This window comes from Brachycentrus maculatus, unplaced genomic scaffold, assembly GCF_059751285.1.
Source record: "Brachycentrus maculatus isolate JH-2025_06_01 unplaced genomic scaffold, ASM5975128v1 h1tg000118l, whole genome shotgun sequence".
NCBI classification, from domain to species: domain Eukaryota; kingdom Metazoa; phylum Arthropoda; class Insecta; order Trichoptera; family Brachycentridae; genus Brachycentrus; species Brachycentrus maculatus.
In genome coordinates, this window is record NW_028280871.1 from 750,166 (window position 1) to 766,225 (window position 16,060).

A 16,060-nucleotide genomic window follows, 5' to 3' on the forward strand; every position below is an offset into this window, starting at 1 on the left:
TACCTAGTTGAGAACTTCATATACATATCTTTGCAATTATGGTCTATCGATATCTCAGGAGAGAAAATTTTCCATTAATCTACATAATAAATCGTTTTTCAATGATTCTGCCTCTGTCCAAGCTCTCAGTCTACGGAATGAATTACCACTCCACGCAAAAAACGCACCCTTTCATAAACATCTGAACAATAACGAAATTTCTTGGAACTAACCGTAATATCACCAGATTCATTCTCTCCTCTCGTCCAACTACTTTTTATACCTTTATTAATTTATTATATATGTATATATATAAACCATGAATACAGTGGAACCTCTTATAAAGAACATAATTCGTTCCGGAACCTTACTCGTAAAGCGAAACACTCGTTATGCGAAACATTTTGGTTTCTACTGGCGCGGAAGTTCCGGCTCACAAGTGAATGTCGTGAAACAGGAAATTCCCGTTCTTTGTAACTTGTTAAGGAAACAACTTTTTCACATTTTTTGCTCGTTATGTGAATTACTCGTTATGAGAGGTTCCACTGTATATCCATCTGCGATATGCACAGGAACAACAATTAGGTAGGAACCCAATATAAAACACTCATATCTACTAGATTTGTCTATGTAAGAACTGTCAGTGCTGTCAATGTCAATTTTTTTCTATGGTGCCATGGAAATTTGGAAATTTCGACGAGAGCGGAGAATAGTAGTTTGTGTTTGTTTTATTTGTTACAAATAATATTTTCGTTAACAGTAATATTTATGTTACATATAAATTTTTGCAACCATTAAGCTGTAAATTTGTATTCTATTGCACATCATTCATGTCTTAATTTTCGTACAAATAACAGTGAATAGATTTGTGGAAATGAAGATAAATGAAAAAAATCTCTGCTCGTTCGCTACCTCAGCCACTCCCGTGGACCGAGAGGGATGGCTAAATAAACGAGGAGAAGTCAATAAATCGTACCAAAAACGATGGTTCATTCTCAAGGGCAATTTACTGTTCTACTTCGACAAGAAGGGTGATAAAGAACCGATTGGAGTTATTATTTTAGAAGGCTGCACAATAGGTAAGAAATTATTAAAAATACCAACTTTATTATATCGCTGGCGCAACGGTTCTTCAAGGGACTCGCACAAATTAGTTGTGCCTAAATTGCACAAGCTGTCATGAGTATGAGTGTGCACTCTGAGTGCTCTACTCATTTGAGTTTGTTCTACCTTCCTTCCTGCATACCTCCTCTATATGCCTTCATATGTTGCCGAGATGTTCTTCACCCTGAGCTCCTTTATTTGCATCATCTGTATCCCATCATCCATATTCCACCCTTATATTGTTGAATCAGTTCCATAGGACTGATCTGCTTGTCTTCATGTAATTAGCAGTTGAGTTAACACTGTGTCCATCCTTTGCTGCATGCACCATCTAGGTGCGGATAGGGGTCGAAGAAGAATGAAAAACCTAATGCGACTTGTTGCAACAGTGTTCCTAATCAAACTTATATGCACAGAAACAATGAAGGTATTGCTCATTCCAAATCAATTATTTTCAACTAAAGAGATCAGGCAGAAAGAGTGAAGACAGCGATGAGCAAAATAATTTTGTTAACCTCTCCGTACCTACCGCCCCAACCGTGGGGCCGTAAAATACCAGGTCAATTAGCATATGGCCCCACGTTTAAAGCGTAGTAATTTTTTCAAATTGACAGTATTAATTGATAACGTATGTGGTATATGTTTAAAATATTGACATTTAATCTTCAAATTTAGTTTTAAAATAAATAAAAAAAGCATATAAAAATCACTTTGCAGGGTACAACCTTTTCATTAATATCTTACTACTCCAGAAGTTAAATTTTGAAGTATCAGAACTTAATTTGTTAACCCTCATTTAGTTGTTAGGCTTACCAGTTTCGAATGAACAAATGGAACAATATTAATTTTTTTTTGACATCTCATCAAAGATGAAGAAGAATATGGAAGTCTGGGCATTTACATTTGAGTCTGGACATTTAAAAATAATAATTATAATAATAATAATAATATGAAAATAACTCCTGTAATTGAAGATAATCCAGATTTTGTGAACAAGTATTTGGACACACTCAAAATGTTGGAACAATATTCAACTATAAAATTGAATACTTTATGAATCTGTTGATGGTTTTGTTTTCAGAATTAACCGAAGACGATGAACTGTTCAGTTTCAAGATTGTGTTTCACGGGGCGCAGGGCCGAGCCTACACCCTCGGGGCCGAGAATCAGGACTCCATGGAGCAGTGGATGAAGGCCCTCGCCTGCGCCAGTTACGACTACATGAAGCTCATGGTGGCCGAGTTGCAAAGACAACTCGACGAAATAGAAGGTTTGATCATGCCCTATGTATACACAAATAATGTTGAGGCTTAATACGGTCGGGCATCTTTGAATTTGACGTGTATATTAATTTATTGTAAATAATAGTTTTGTTAGGAAAAAGGATTTCAGTGTTCCCTGTAATTTCTGCCATGGATAACATCATTAACCTTTTCTCAGCGTCTTTGGTTGGACTACACACTCTGCGCTGTTTTCAAAGAATCCTTAGTATTTTTAAAATTATAATTTTAATTTAAAATATCCTTCGATATCGTACCATTTAATAAATATGTCAACCGACATACAATGTATTTTTCACACTGTGAAACAATTATTTTCAATATTTTGAGTGTGTCCAAATTGTTCTTTCTCCAGTGCTGGGATTTGCTTTACATAAGAGTTTTTTATGCCAATATTTTTATTGATATCTCAACATAGATGAAGAAATGTATTAAGACAGGAACATAGAAGTCTGGGTATTTACTATGCGTACAACCTGTCATTGGCTGCTACATTTTTAAAATATCAAAATCACTTTATACTCTTTGTATCATTTACCATTCTATACATGATTGAAAAATTAATATAATCTTGTAAAATTGTGAAAAGCACATTTTTTAAGAGCCAACATCCATGGTTGAATTTTGTAAAGTATTAATTTAACTTTCTGAAATTTAAAAAATGTGGATGAATTGGTGAATTTTACAGTATAAAAAAAGTAAAGACAGTCAATGACAGATCACAAGTTCGTTCAATGCCAAGATTTCCATATTCCAATGACAATAGACTTTCTCAACTATGTATGAGATATCATCCATTAAAATCTTGATAGTCATCATTTCTGTTTATTTTCTGGGTGACAAATAAACCAAATTGGACCATTTTTTCGGCCCATGCCATATTGCCCTATCAATCTGTCATACTCTATTGTAAAACATGAATCTCGAGTCGTGGAAATATTTGGTCCTAACCTTTATTGTATTAATATAAAGCAAACACTAAAACACTTAATAATAAATTGTCAACCATTTATTTTTATTTTTCAAAATAAGTTTAAAATTACGTCATACAAAAAAGGTCACTTCATATTCCAAATATACTACTCTACTCATTGATTTTTGCCGTCGCAGAAGCCCACCTAAACAACTGTGAACTATTTCCTAAATCTCCCGATCAATCAGAGATTTTTTTAAACAGTTTGATCAACGTTTGCGAAGAAACTCATAAGATCATGAGGATAATCTTCATAGTTTGCGTTCATATGATTTTTTTTAAAAAGTTAGAATATAAAGGCGAAAACTCTACGGCATATATGTATACATTCCCCTTCGTTTTAACTTTGTCTAGCTTTGCACCTTTATATACTGACCGCGGAGAAAGAGTTAATGATAAATGTCTTTTATAAATACATATTATCTGAACGATATTTTGCATAGTAAGCATCATGAGAATTTTGTTTTTTTTTATTTAGATTTCTTCTCATGTTTTCACGATGGTTTAATTTTTTGGTTGTACAAATAGTGTCTATATCGCAGACTTATTTTATCATATTGCGAAGTAATGTACTAATATTGGCTGCTTTATTCACTCGGCCCGTCCTTTTTAATATCCCAATGGCTTACTGCATACATGCAAACATTAAAATCTTCAATAATGGCAAATTAGAAAGTCGGGACTCGAAATAGTAAATTTTAGGAACCAGAGTAGTCTATGATATGTGATCCCTGTGTGATTTCTGTCACAAAGTTACACTTGCAAGACTCTCATAATTTAAGATCGGTGTTGAATTGTGAGAATAAGAAAATTGTGTAAATAATTATTTTTACTAACGGCCTTGAAAATAAGCAATATACATCTCTCATTTGTATAAAATGTATCAATAAATATTTTTTCAATATAAAATCTGTGGAAAGCGAACTAAATGTAGGGAATTTAAAGAAGTTTGTGTATGTAATGTTTTTTGCCATACACAGATATCAGACCATGTATCTTAGGAGATTTTGAAAGCTATATAGATAAATTATTTTACATTAATGTGTTTCTTTCATCCTTTTTGCTTTCCATCTGTATATATTCACATATTACATATTGTGCCAGTATAAGAAAATGATGGCTAGAAATAATGACGATAAAATCTTTTTCTGTGTTTTTTTTCATTACAAAACATCTTTTCGATATTATAAAACTACCACATCTGAGCTCTTTTTATCGCATGAGCTTTCTTTTATGGTTATTGAATAATCTTAAAACAATTAAAAACATTTTTTTTGTTTTAAGATTATACGACACACAAATTATTATACACACATACAAAATATACTGACTTTCACTTCTGCTGCAAATGTGTTTTTGATCATTTTTTAGTGTTAATATATTGTTTGTAAATTTATTGACCACTTTATGGTACCTTTTATATATATTATTAATGGTCCTAAAAGATGCCAATAGCTTATTTCTGGGTTATTATGTTGTTATGTCACATCTATATTACTTTTTGACCAATGTTCATAAATCATTTTTTATATACGCATGTTTTACCAGCACACCTATGATGGGTCCTGTAATTATGACCGGAAGATCGACAAGTACAAATTACATTGTGGCATAATAACTCAGAAATACACTAACAGCATCTGAATGGCTGGGAAAATCGAAGAATATGAACATATGAAGTAGAAAAATCCTATTTTTTTATTTATTTTGATCCACCCAGGAATCGAACCCGGAACCTCCAGCATTATAGCATAATGTGCTAGCTGTGATAGCTGAATTAGCCAGGCTAAGTGATGTATTAACATTCCATCATTCCCGATTTTGTTTAATATTTGCTTTTCTTAATACATAATCCGCTGTTCATACTAATGAGTAGGCTAACGTATGCACTGTACAAAGTATGCGCGAGCAGAAGTGTGGGTCAGTGTGTGTGTGTGTGTGGGTGTGGGGGTGTTGCATGTGTGGCTCTGGTCCCTACAGAGATGGGGGCGCCGGCGGAGCAGGCGAGCGAGCCGCGCGCGCCCCCGCGCGGGCAGCGCTATAACCCCTTCAACCGCCTGCAGGAGGCGAGGCAGCACGGCGGATCGGTCAAGAGCGGTTAGTACCAATGCACAAACATGCCTTTAAGTATGCTTTTGTCTTGTTTACTATGTAAAACGTATGTCTCTCGGGGATTGACCTCTCGACTAGTGAGATATTAAGAGTGTACTCTCAAATATGCAAAGTCAGTACACGACCGGCTGCGCGAGAAGCCTTAGGGTGGTGACTTTCATTGTAGGAGCATTTCTTCGTAACGTAACGTCGTAACATCGCTCGCGGCGAGCATCCGAAACAATGGATGGATAGCTCGGCTGCTGTACTGACTGCCTGAATGCTCGCATCGTAACGTGTTACGTTACGACGAAATGGCTCCGGTCAGTCACCACCCTTACGTGTTGTCCATGCATAATTTTTTTTTGGCAAATACATATTTTTTATCATTTTTTTTAACTCCTTACCTTTCAAAAACTGTTTTCTTTTCAAAACCATACATTTATTTTGAAAAAAACTTTTTTTTTCAATACGAAAACAGTGTTTTTGAGCAAAACATTAAGTTGCAGGCTATTTATTGATTATCCCGCCTTGATGACATTTTAAAACACTATTTGTTCAGTTGGTAAAACATGTAACTAGCTGATAAATGATTTAATTGTGTTGTATCATCAATAGATGGTGTTGGTAGTCCAAATCCCGTTATAATCTGGAAATATTAGAGAAATAAACACTATGCCGCCTCAAAATTGGGGCCACACAGTATCTGATCTGGTATTTTATGGCCCCACAATTGGAGCGGTACGCACGGGAGGTTAAAACCCAGTGCTTGTGTGGAATAATTTTTATCATCAACTATTATTTCATTTCAACCTAATATGAAGTCTACGGAAGTCCAGGCATTTACAGGGCTTATGAACTGTTTTATGTGGTTTAAGTTATCACTTTACACACACTGAATGTTACACATTCACCTTTCTACCCACAATGGATGATCACAATACTCAAATTTTAGAAAATTGTATAAATGCTTCAACGAAAAATATTTACTTGATTTTTTAAGTAAAATTTCTGGTTGTAATAAAAATGGTTGAAAAGAGCGAGTTACCTTCATAAAAATGCGTTGCAAGAGTTTTTTTCCTAATTATTTTACATACTACATACAGACACCTAAAAATATGTTTGTTTTTTTTAATACACTTCTTTATAATTTAATTTAAATTTGAACTTTATATTTATTATGATTAATCATCAAGTCAAATCAGAACTATATAAATAATAATAATGTCTATTAGGTATAGTATAATATCTCATCCATAAATATCCGCATATACAATTCCCCAGAATCCAGGCAATATGGAGTGATAATGGGCAGAATGGTAAATGTTACACAATTTATAAAGCGATTATACCCCATATATATGCCTTGACTTCCATATTCCTTTTGTATAAAAACATGTTTATCCTCTGTTAGACTATAAAAAAAAAAAAATATATATATATATATATATATATATATATATATATATATATATATATATATATATATATATATATATCACTTAAAAAGATTTTTGCATGTTTAATCTTAATATTGATCTATATCTATGTGTACATAAACTGTAAATGTATTCAAACATCAATTAAAACACGGCTATTAGCTTTCACTAAATGGACACTAACCACTCATTTGATTCACATAAAGTTAATCTCTTACGCCACTTACGCATGGAGTCTACGTGAACGTAGCTCCAGTCGTCTCTAATGCAACTATTGCAAACTGCACTAACACAAAATTGCAGTGTCAAAAGTGTCTTTGCATTTTGTGGTATCTAGTTGGATTTACAATTAAAGTTGTGTTATTTTGTTGTCGGCGCTTCAGGTAAAACGGAGAGACTTCCCGAGAATGTCCCTCGCTCCAAGATAACCTTCCGGGAGCTGCACACGCTGTACGGGCGCAAGATCCTCGCAGACTACAACGAGTGGAGGCGCAAGAAGCCGGCGGCGGAGACCAGCCCGGAACCTCTCATCCGACTCTAGTGTGGCCCTCCCGTTACTGGCACCGGCTAGTCACTCGCTATTTATGTAAATACCCCAACTTCTGCCTCGATAGTTTTCTCACATATGTTGTCGAGATAACAAATCTTGACACAAATAACTCATAAGTTGAGCGAATATGGCATTTGTGAACAATAATAGTGAAAATACTACTAATACAAATGCAATATACGCACTTAAATAAATTGAATATACATACTCACAATTTACCAAAAAATCCTGCTTAATACATTCTGCGATTAATATTTAAAAAAAAAAAAACAATTTTGCTAATACCTTTGATATTGATCAAAGGTGTTACTTATTATGAAAGGGGTCTGAGATATACGTGTTTGCAAATCCCCAATTTCTTTGTCTCAAGAGATTGTCTCATATAAATAATGTTTCTTTAAAATGTACTGTTTGAACTGAGGGTTTTTTTTTTAATATTCTGACTAAGCCGCTTCCCGGTTAAACGAATTCTGTTAAATCAAGAGTCTACTGTACAAGAAGACACTGCATGGGACTCAAATCTTCAATTTAAAAAAAATATATGTAAATCATAAAGATAAATAAAAATGTTGCTATAACTTTTCTCCAGTTATAGGAACACGTTCCTACAGGAACAAGCGACAAGTAGCACAAGCGGCGGTTCTATAACATTAGCTTTATTTTATTACATACTAGGAAATGTACCCATTTTAAATGGAAATAACCTTTTAAAATAATATACTTTAAAAAAAAATGTTGATACCCTTCAAAAAATTTGGGTGATTTGTCACATTTACAAAATATCGTAGATCATTCTATTCAATTTTCATACTTTTAAGTTTAATAAATCTTCTTCCCTAATTTAAGGTGCTGATTACAAATTTGAAGGTAGTTTTCGGTTACACCAAAATCACTATAAATCAGAAGTTTGCAGCACGGCTCCCACGCGGAGCAATCAATCCAGTGCGATAAGATTGTGTGCAAAACATTAAGCCAAAGAACCGATCTACGCAATCATGTTCAAATTAAACATACTGTTTATTATTGAAGAGTAATTTTTAGACACAAGAGCAAAATCTTGTGACATTCACTTTATGTATTTCAACATGTTGAAACACAGTTTTGAAGACAAGGTACATATAGTGATTTCTAACAGAAAAACTATCCAAAGTAAAAATAATGAGATGATTTTTTATTAAATATCTGTTTCTGTATCGATTTTGTCCCCGTATGTTTATATGTATATCCCACGCTTCTGTTAACACATTGTTTGTAGGAAACGCTTAAAAGCGTCTTTTGCATGCTGCACTTATACACACTTATAAATGTCACCCAACTAACTTATTTTGCTAACTTTTGGTAGAGCGCGAGAGACGCCAAAAAACATTGTACAGATCAGAATTGCGTTTGCAGTTACTTGTGATTAGATGCAACCTTAATTAGTATACTAATCAGGGTCAGGGTTGACGAAAAAACCACCTGACAACAATGTGTTAACAATAAATATATATTAACTTGTGGAAACATTGCCACGCACCAGTTTATATGTAAAAAATTAGTTTTTCTATTCCAATATTTTTATATATTTTTTGTTTGTTTTTTGGATTTTGATATTGTGAATTTTTTTTATGTGCCATCATCGTAAAACATAATCTCGAGATATTTTACTATGGTTAAATTTTTTAGTTATAGTTTGGTCTCAGACAATATATTTCCTCACAAATATCAGCCGACAGACAGCTTGACGCCGTTATGTCGGTACTCAACAAGCCAACCACTACTTGATGTTCATCGACCTCGCATATCCGTCGATATTTCAATGTGTTAGTAGAATCAACACTGACTTTAATTTATTATAATAATTTTATTTGTAGTTTTGTGGCAAAAGAAATATGTAGGTATTTTTGTAATTTGTATTATAACTTATTGATTTCCAACTGTGACTGTTTATCATGTTCAGCTTCGACTAATCGCCACCAATTTTCAGACTTATTAGACTTATGAATAGTTGCTGGAGGTTTGATCCGCAGATATGGTTTGGTATCGGTGATATTGTATACATAGTAACACATTGTAAGGTCACTTTTACTAAATATATTTTTCAGTCATGATATTCTATTTCAGTTAAACGGACACAATTGAATATACTCTTTTGTAACTACAAATAACTAGGTTCTTCAAATTCTATTTTAAAATGTTAGGAGAAAAGTAGAAATTAGAAATAAATATTTATTTTGATTTGTTGTTTTTTATTGATTGTATTTCCTAATTTCACATACCCTTACTTACACTCGAGCCCCGACTCCGCGTACAGTCTGTACGCGGGAGCGTATGCCGAAGGTGGAACTACGAAGGTGGACAGGGTGGAAAGGAAAATGCAGTTGAAATATGTAATATTTTTAATTGGTAATTATCTATATTATGTATAATTATTTATAAAGTTATATTAATATCGAGTTCTGATTTCCTAATGATTGCTCTACCTACAAGTAGTGTAGTGTTGTGTCTATATATACAGATTGCTAGGGGAGAGGTGGGGGGTGGGGCGGGTGGTATGTACAGGAGGAGTAGGTACAGAGGACTGCAGCGAGGGGCGACGGACTAATCACAATTTGCTACGGTTGGCCCCGACTGGCATCTTATCCACAAAAATAACTCCGATTGCCATTCTAATCTTGTATAAATATATATACATACAAACAAATCCTAATTACGTCATTATCAAAAGGTAATAAAATACAACAAATAAAAACATAGGAGTTTCGTTTCCTTTCCTCCCCCTTCCGACTATCTTTGGCCTGAATAAGGTTACCCGCCCCCCTCCCCCTCCCCGCCCTGCCCGGGAGGGAAATTGACATCTCTCTAATCCGTATCACATATTTGGAAATAAGTAAAAACAATCCGAGAGCGGAGAACAACGGAGAGTAAAATTTGCTTCTACTTGGCGTAACAGTTAATAAATCTTTGTATCACATTGTACGGGCGACGGCCGGACGTCTAGACCAGCGCGTCGGTGAGGTGGTAGAGGCGCATGAGCGCCTGCACGTGCGCCGGCAGGCACGAGAGGCGGTCCGAGCGGCGCGCGTCCAGCGCCAGCCACGAGAGCGCGTTGTAGCCCTCCAGCACGTAGCGCAGCACGTCCGTGGTGTAGTGCGAGTCCAGCGGGTGCAGCGCGGCCTGCGGCGCCGGCTGCTGCAGCAGGTCGTCGCTGCCCTGCGCCGCCGTGGAGGAGTGCAGGTGCAGCGCGTTCTTCAGGAAGGTCGGGCACGCCGGCGCCGCGTGCGGGCACGCCGCCCACCACCAGCGCGGCATGCGGCCCAGCGGCGCCGTGCTCACCAGGTAGCCCAGTGCCAGCGGCTGTTGCAGCAGCGCGCCCACCTCCTCCCAGCCGCCCTGCAACACGCAATGCCCGGTCAGTCTCGCTACTCTGCAGTCTACCAGCGGTAGTGTGTACAGTGCTACTCCACTCACCCGCGCGGTGGCGTCCTCCGACAGCGGCGAGTGCGGGTGGTTGGCGGGCCGGCCGGGCGAGCCGGGGCGCGAGGCTCCACCCTCGCCCTCGCGCGCGCGCCCCCCGTCGCTGGCCGGCGACCCGCCCGGGCTGTCGTGGATGCCGCCCTCCCACACGTTCATGCTGAAGATGTCGCTGAAGTCGTTCATGCTCTCGAACCCGTCCGGCATGTCGTCGTTCAGCGCCGAGATCAGCTCGTCATCCCCGAGCTCCGGCCCGTTGATGTGCTGCTCCTGGAAGGCCGTCTGCGTGGACTGCGGGAAAGTGCGGCGGGTTAGCGTGCGGATAGTGAGACGGTGGTGCCGAGCCGATTGCGCAGCGTACGTACCTGCGTGGTGGCACTGGTGGGGAAGACGAGGATGTGCGTGCAGGAGACGTCGCGCGGCGTGCTGAGGTTGGAGGCGACGGCGGCCTGGGAGAAGCGCTCGTCGGGGGTGAACTGGTCGGCCAGCAGGCGCAGCGCGGCGTCGGGCTCCGTGGACACGAGGCAGGCGCTCAGGATGCACGGCGCGCCGCCCGGGTACAGCAGGGAACACGACGCGCACACCTCGCGCAGGCTCTGCGACGCCTTCACCAGGTTCTTGCGCGACAGCAACCAGCTCCAGCCTGCAGCGAGATAACGCAACTTTTTAGCATTCCCATAACGGTAGTTAGTAGCCCCCATACAAACAAAACTTATATATTCATGAATTATATATGATTGAACTGTATTCGTGAATCCTGTTACTACAGGTATAATAAAAATTTGAAAAGTCCATAAAAAATTTTGGGAGAAATTAAAAAGATTTAACTAACTAACTAACTAACCATCACGCCGCTTCCCAGCAGGGCTAGGCAGAGAGAATAGAGCGCCACACCACTCTGTCCTTGCAAACATTCTTCGCCTCTTCCACGTTCATGCATCTCCTCATACATACCCGCCGATTGTAACGACTCCTAACCTGACCACTTTCAAGTATTTGGCATACCTGATCGTGCCATGATTTTCTCGGTCTTCCTCTGCTTCTTTTCCCGCTAACATTCGCCTCATAAATTTGTTGTACCGTTCTTTCCTCACTCATTCGTTCTACATGTCCAAACCATCTCAACACACCTTTCTTAATTTTATCGATAATGCTTATCTCAGCTTTGCATTCCTTCCTTATTTCACTATTCGTACATCTATCATACATCGTTTTGTCGCACATTCTTCTGAGAGATCGCATTTCGACTGCATTCAGTCTACTTTCATCCTTCTTTTGCCAACTCCATGTTTCACTTCCATACATTAGAGTCGGAACCAGGACTCCGTTGTGCACTGCCAGTTTAGCTTCCGCTGATAGGTTTTTATTTGCTATAACTAATTTCAGTGCACCATTCACTTTGTTGCCAGCATTCAAAAGATTTAAATTCTTTAAAAAGAGTTTAGGCCAGTGGTTCTCAACCGGTGCTCTGAGAACTTGTTGCAAGTGCTCCGTTAAATTATGAAAAACAAAATTTTATGTTGGCTCATTTATTGTGCGATTTGAATTGCAAATATAATGGCTAGATGGCAGCACCCTTGCAAAGTGAAGTTGCGTGCACTCACCTCACAAGAGCGGTCAATATATATTTTATTCTATATAATCCTACTTAGAACAATTGAAAATATCATTGGAATTAGGTGTAGGAATTTGTTCAGACGGTGAAAGGATTTGTTAACCTTGGCATACCAATTTGGATGAAGAAATGAGAGTAGCTATATCAAATATTAGACCTAATATCGCTAAAAATTTGTAAAAGCCGACTGTCGCGTTCAGAGCCACCGGTTTAGGCCGATCCTCACCCCCTGTACCGCCTGAGAGGGTTCCTGATGGATGGACGGGTGAGCGGTACTGACCTTTGAGTTCGCCGTGGCCGATGCGCCCGATCCGGCCGACCACGAGGCGCCAGGGCTGCGCGGCCTGGCTCATGACGCCGAGCGTGAAGTCCATGAGCTTGGTGAGGCCGAGGCGGCGCGCGGGCGGCGCGCGGCGGCGGCGCGCGCGGCCCGGCACGTCCACGTTGATGCTCACCGACTCCAGCAGCTCGCCGCGCCCGTCCGTGGCCACGGCCAGCAGCCAGCTCTGGTCGGCCGACAGGCAGTAGGACAGGTAGAGCACGGAGCTCACCTCGGGCGCCGGCTGCCCGAACGTCTCCGCTATGTCCTTGAGCGGCCGCGACGGCGCTAGGACAAACGGGGGGACGTACAGGCGGTACGGCATGCGGTTCTTCTCCTGGAAATTATGCACATAGCTTCAATATCTTTGCAGCTTCGCACTACTCGTCTTTCTCGAGGGTGTTATACTCAATTTACTGTAGCACCTGTTAAATCAATTTATAACATTTATGTATTATGTAAATGTCGAATCAAACACTGATTTTTTTGTCTACTAACATTAAATACATAAAGATAAAATGGAGGTCTAAAAATTAAGCGCCAAATCTATAAAAAAAATTATAACATTTTATAATACTTCCTTCAAAACCATATAAAAGTTCAATATTGTGACAAGTTGGTACCTACTGATTTTTCAGATAGTACACAAGTAACATATGCCCATTACATGTAAATCTTAAAAAATATATATATATAAAAGAAAAGAAATAGACTATTATACCATTAATCAAATAAAACAATAAACCTTGAGTATAAGTCCCTCTCCAAGCACAAGAGCTGTCTCTTTTTTGGAGAGGCACAGCGAAACTAAAATTATAAGATTGCCATATGTATAAATGTATGGAAATTGTATCAAATTGTATTAAAAAAAAAATAATAACTATATTAAACAAATAATTTTTAAAAAAAAACTATTATTAAAAAGTGAGGTGAATGTTTCAAGAGCAAATGTGCAGCGCAGCAAAAAATCTAATCAAAAATCCTTTTAAAAAATCAGTTTGACATCTGACATTTGTTAGTTAGGCTACTAAACTGCAGAGGACAGTAGTGTATGGATAATAATCCCCTTTAAAAATATTATTAGTTTGACTACTAAACTGCAGAGGTCAGTATCGCACAGATAATAATCAAAAATCTGTTCGAAATCTGACATTTATTAGTTTGACTACTTAACTGCAGAGGACAGTATTGTCTAAAATATATGTATTGTGAATTAAGGATTACATCGTGAAGTATAAATCTACAAAAGAGGGCTAAAATAGTACTTTTGCAAAAAGCATTTCTTGCTTATAGATTTTTAATTGATAAAGCAGGTGGATCGCTGCCAATCGAACTTTCTGTACTCGAGAACGGAACGGAAAGTTGACTAAACTTACTCAATCACGAATGCATTAAGATTTTGACTCACATCTTTGTTCTTGAGGAAGAGGTCAGCGTTGGCGGCAGTCCCGAAGCCGGTGAGGGACTTGATGTTGGAGAGGTGCTGCAGCTGGCGCCGGCACTGCGAGAACACGGCCAGCGCCAGCGAGCGCAGCAACGCCGCGCGCCGCCGCCCGCCCCCCTCGCCGCTCTCCGCCTCCATGATGGACTCCCACGAGATGAGCTGCGGACACGACACTGCGTCAGTACACTCCCGCGCCACCACCACACACCAGACACCGCCACCAGAAGGTGCACACCTTCCTCGAGCGCCCGACGCGGCTGCTGAGCGAACCACGCTCAATCATTTATTTAATTTTTGCCGGACATTTACTTCTCGAGTCTATAATTTTTTACTCACCTATAAATATTGCGATTGCTGTTAAAATGAAATGGTTAAAAGTTATAATTTTAAAAAGGTTAGCTGTCAACTGATTCAAGTGCATCAATTATAATATCATTGCCTCCTTCATATGGCAATGCCGGTCCTAGTGGGCGTAGTACATTTCTAAGAATGTGTGCCGAATGAACAAATGTGGCAATGGGCGTTAAAAGTGCTTTGTGTTAGTGCTTCCCTTAAGGGTACTTTATGACCGTAGTGTATTCATCCAAAATCCCTAGCTTCTAGGGGATAAAGAATCCTAGAACATGCGCTTAAACGGGTCAATTTTATAAAATAGAACTACAACCTTAACTACCTCAATTACGTCAGCTTATATACATACGCAAGCTCGAAAGAGGAAAACCTCAGAGACAATGTTGGATCATGAAAGGGCAGCAAAAGAGGATAAAAGCCAAGTCGTAAAGACGTTTTATTATATTTATTTGTTGCGTTATTATCATCCTTTTATTATTATTATCCGAGTTTTTAAAAGCGCCCTCGAGGTAGTACTTTACGATAATATCGATATCCAAATTGTCCAAATTATAATTATTATTAAGGACGTACCTGCACGGACACGCTGGGCCGCACGTGGTCGGGCAGCGCGTGCAGCAGCTGTGCGGCGGCGCGCAGCATGGCCAGGCAGGCCGTGCGCCGCTCCCCGCCCGCGCCCGGCTCCAGCAGGTACACCACCACGCAGGGCGCCGCCGCCTCCTCCTCGCCGCCCGCCGCCTGCGCCTCCGGCCCGCAGCTCTCCGGCGCGCCGCTCGAGCAGTTACTCTCCCCTTCTGGGGACAGAACGCGACACGTTAGTACACTCGCCTCCCGCGCGCTCTTCCCGCGCCATCCGACACCGCTCGTTGCTTACCGTGCTCGGTGGTGGGGGTGGGCGGGTGCTCCGGCGGCGCCATGGGAGAGGGGGCGGGGCGTTCGGGGGCGGGAGGGGGGCGCGCCCCGCCACCCCCCTCCGCCTCTAGTAGCGTGTGGTCCAACGGTACGGTTCCCAACACCGGCGCCAGAACTCCCCGACACGTCTGGAAAAAAAAACACACAGTTATAGACTCATTCGATAGTATTGTCCTGTAAGTAATGCGTTTTTTTATTAAACTTTTATTGTTCAAAATTAAGATGAACAAAGTTTTTTTTTTATCAAAAATAAAATCTCTTTCACTTTTTACACTGCTCTTCCATCTATGTATCTGGTAGACTTTAATTCCTTTATTTCGAAATTCACTGGTGTTTGACAAAAAAACTACTCCTCCAGTACTGATTTAGCCTCCTCTATGGAATTCATAATTTTTCCCTTCAAATGATTTTGAAGACTGCAGAATAAATGACAATAGGACGCAACAATGTTAAGCAAATGTGCCGGGTGGAGCATCATTTCCCGTTCAAACTGCTCCAGCCTTTGTACCGTCATTATTGCGGTGTGTGGCCGAGCATTATCCTGATGGAA

The 16,060-nt window shown here is 39.6% G+C and overlaps 2 protein-coding genes across 5 annotated transcripts in view; one reads left to right on the forward strand and one right to left on the reverse strand.

The window, feature by feature from the left end:
* Window positions 1–603: 603 nt before the first annotated feature.
* LOC148309745 (sesquipedalian-1-like) lies at window positions 604–9,633 on the forward strand. Of its 2 annotated transcripts, XM_088259583.1 has the most exons (4): window positions 622–1,058; window positions 2,165–2,353; window positions 5,317–5,433; window positions 7,250–9,633. In XM_088259583.1, the coding sequence occupies exons 1-4, from the start codon at window positions 854–856 to the stop codon at window positions 7,405–7,407; spliced, it is 669 nt and encodes a 222-aa protein (XP_088115709.1). In that variant the 5' UTR covers window positions 622–853; the 3' UTR covers window positions 7,408–9,633. The 2 variants fall into 2 exon arrangements, with proteins under 2 accessions (XP_088115710.1, XP_088115709.1); XM_088259584.1 differs by lacking the exon at window positions 5,317–5,433 and having other exon boundaries at window positions 604–1,058.
* A 158-nt stretch (window positions 9,634–9,791) lies between these two features.
* The window catches only part of skd (mediator complex subunit skuld), a 63,972-nt gene continuing 57,703 nt past the window's right edge, over window positions 9,792–16,060 (reverse strand). For 2 of the 3 annotated variants that reach the window (XM_088259589.1, XM_088259588.1), the window contains exons 16-22: window positions 15,473–15,638; window positions 15,172–15,392; window positions 14,212–14,406; window positions 12,765–13,140; window positions 11,235–11,512; window positions 10,867–11,160; window positions 9,792–10,788 (exon numbers count right to left, since the gene is read on the reverse strand). In XM_088259589.1, the coding sequence (XP_088115715.1) occupies window positions 10,393–10,788; window positions 10,867–11,160; window positions 11,235–11,512; window positions 12,765–13,140; window positions 14,212–14,406; window positions 15,172–15,392; window positions 15,473–15,638 (1,926 nt within the window). In that variant the 3' untranslated portion in view covers window positions 9,792–10,392. The remainder of the gene's footprint in view (window positions 10,789–10,866; window positions 11,161–11,234; window positions 11,513–12,764; window positions 13,141–14,211; window positions 14,407–15,171; window positions 15,393–15,472; window positions 15,639–16,060) is intronic. The other variant, XM_088259590.1, reaches the window with a different exon arrangement.

What these genes read in the sequence shown, in the direction of transcription:
- LOC148309745 (XM_088259583.1), top strand. Translation starts at nt 854, where the DNA reads ATGAAGATAAATGAAAAAAATCTCTGCTCGTTCGCTACCTCAGCCACT. An exon ending in ACAACTCGACGAAATAGAAG is followed by an intron (nt 2,354 to 5,316) that starts GTTTGATCATGC and finishes TGGTCCCTACAG; the next exon opens with AGATGGGGGCGCCGGCGGAG. An exon ending in CGGCGGATCGGTCAAGAGCG is followed by an intron (nt 5,434 to 7,249) that starts GTTAGTACCAAT and finishes TCGGCGCTTCAG; the next exon opens with GTAAAACGGAGAGACTTCCC.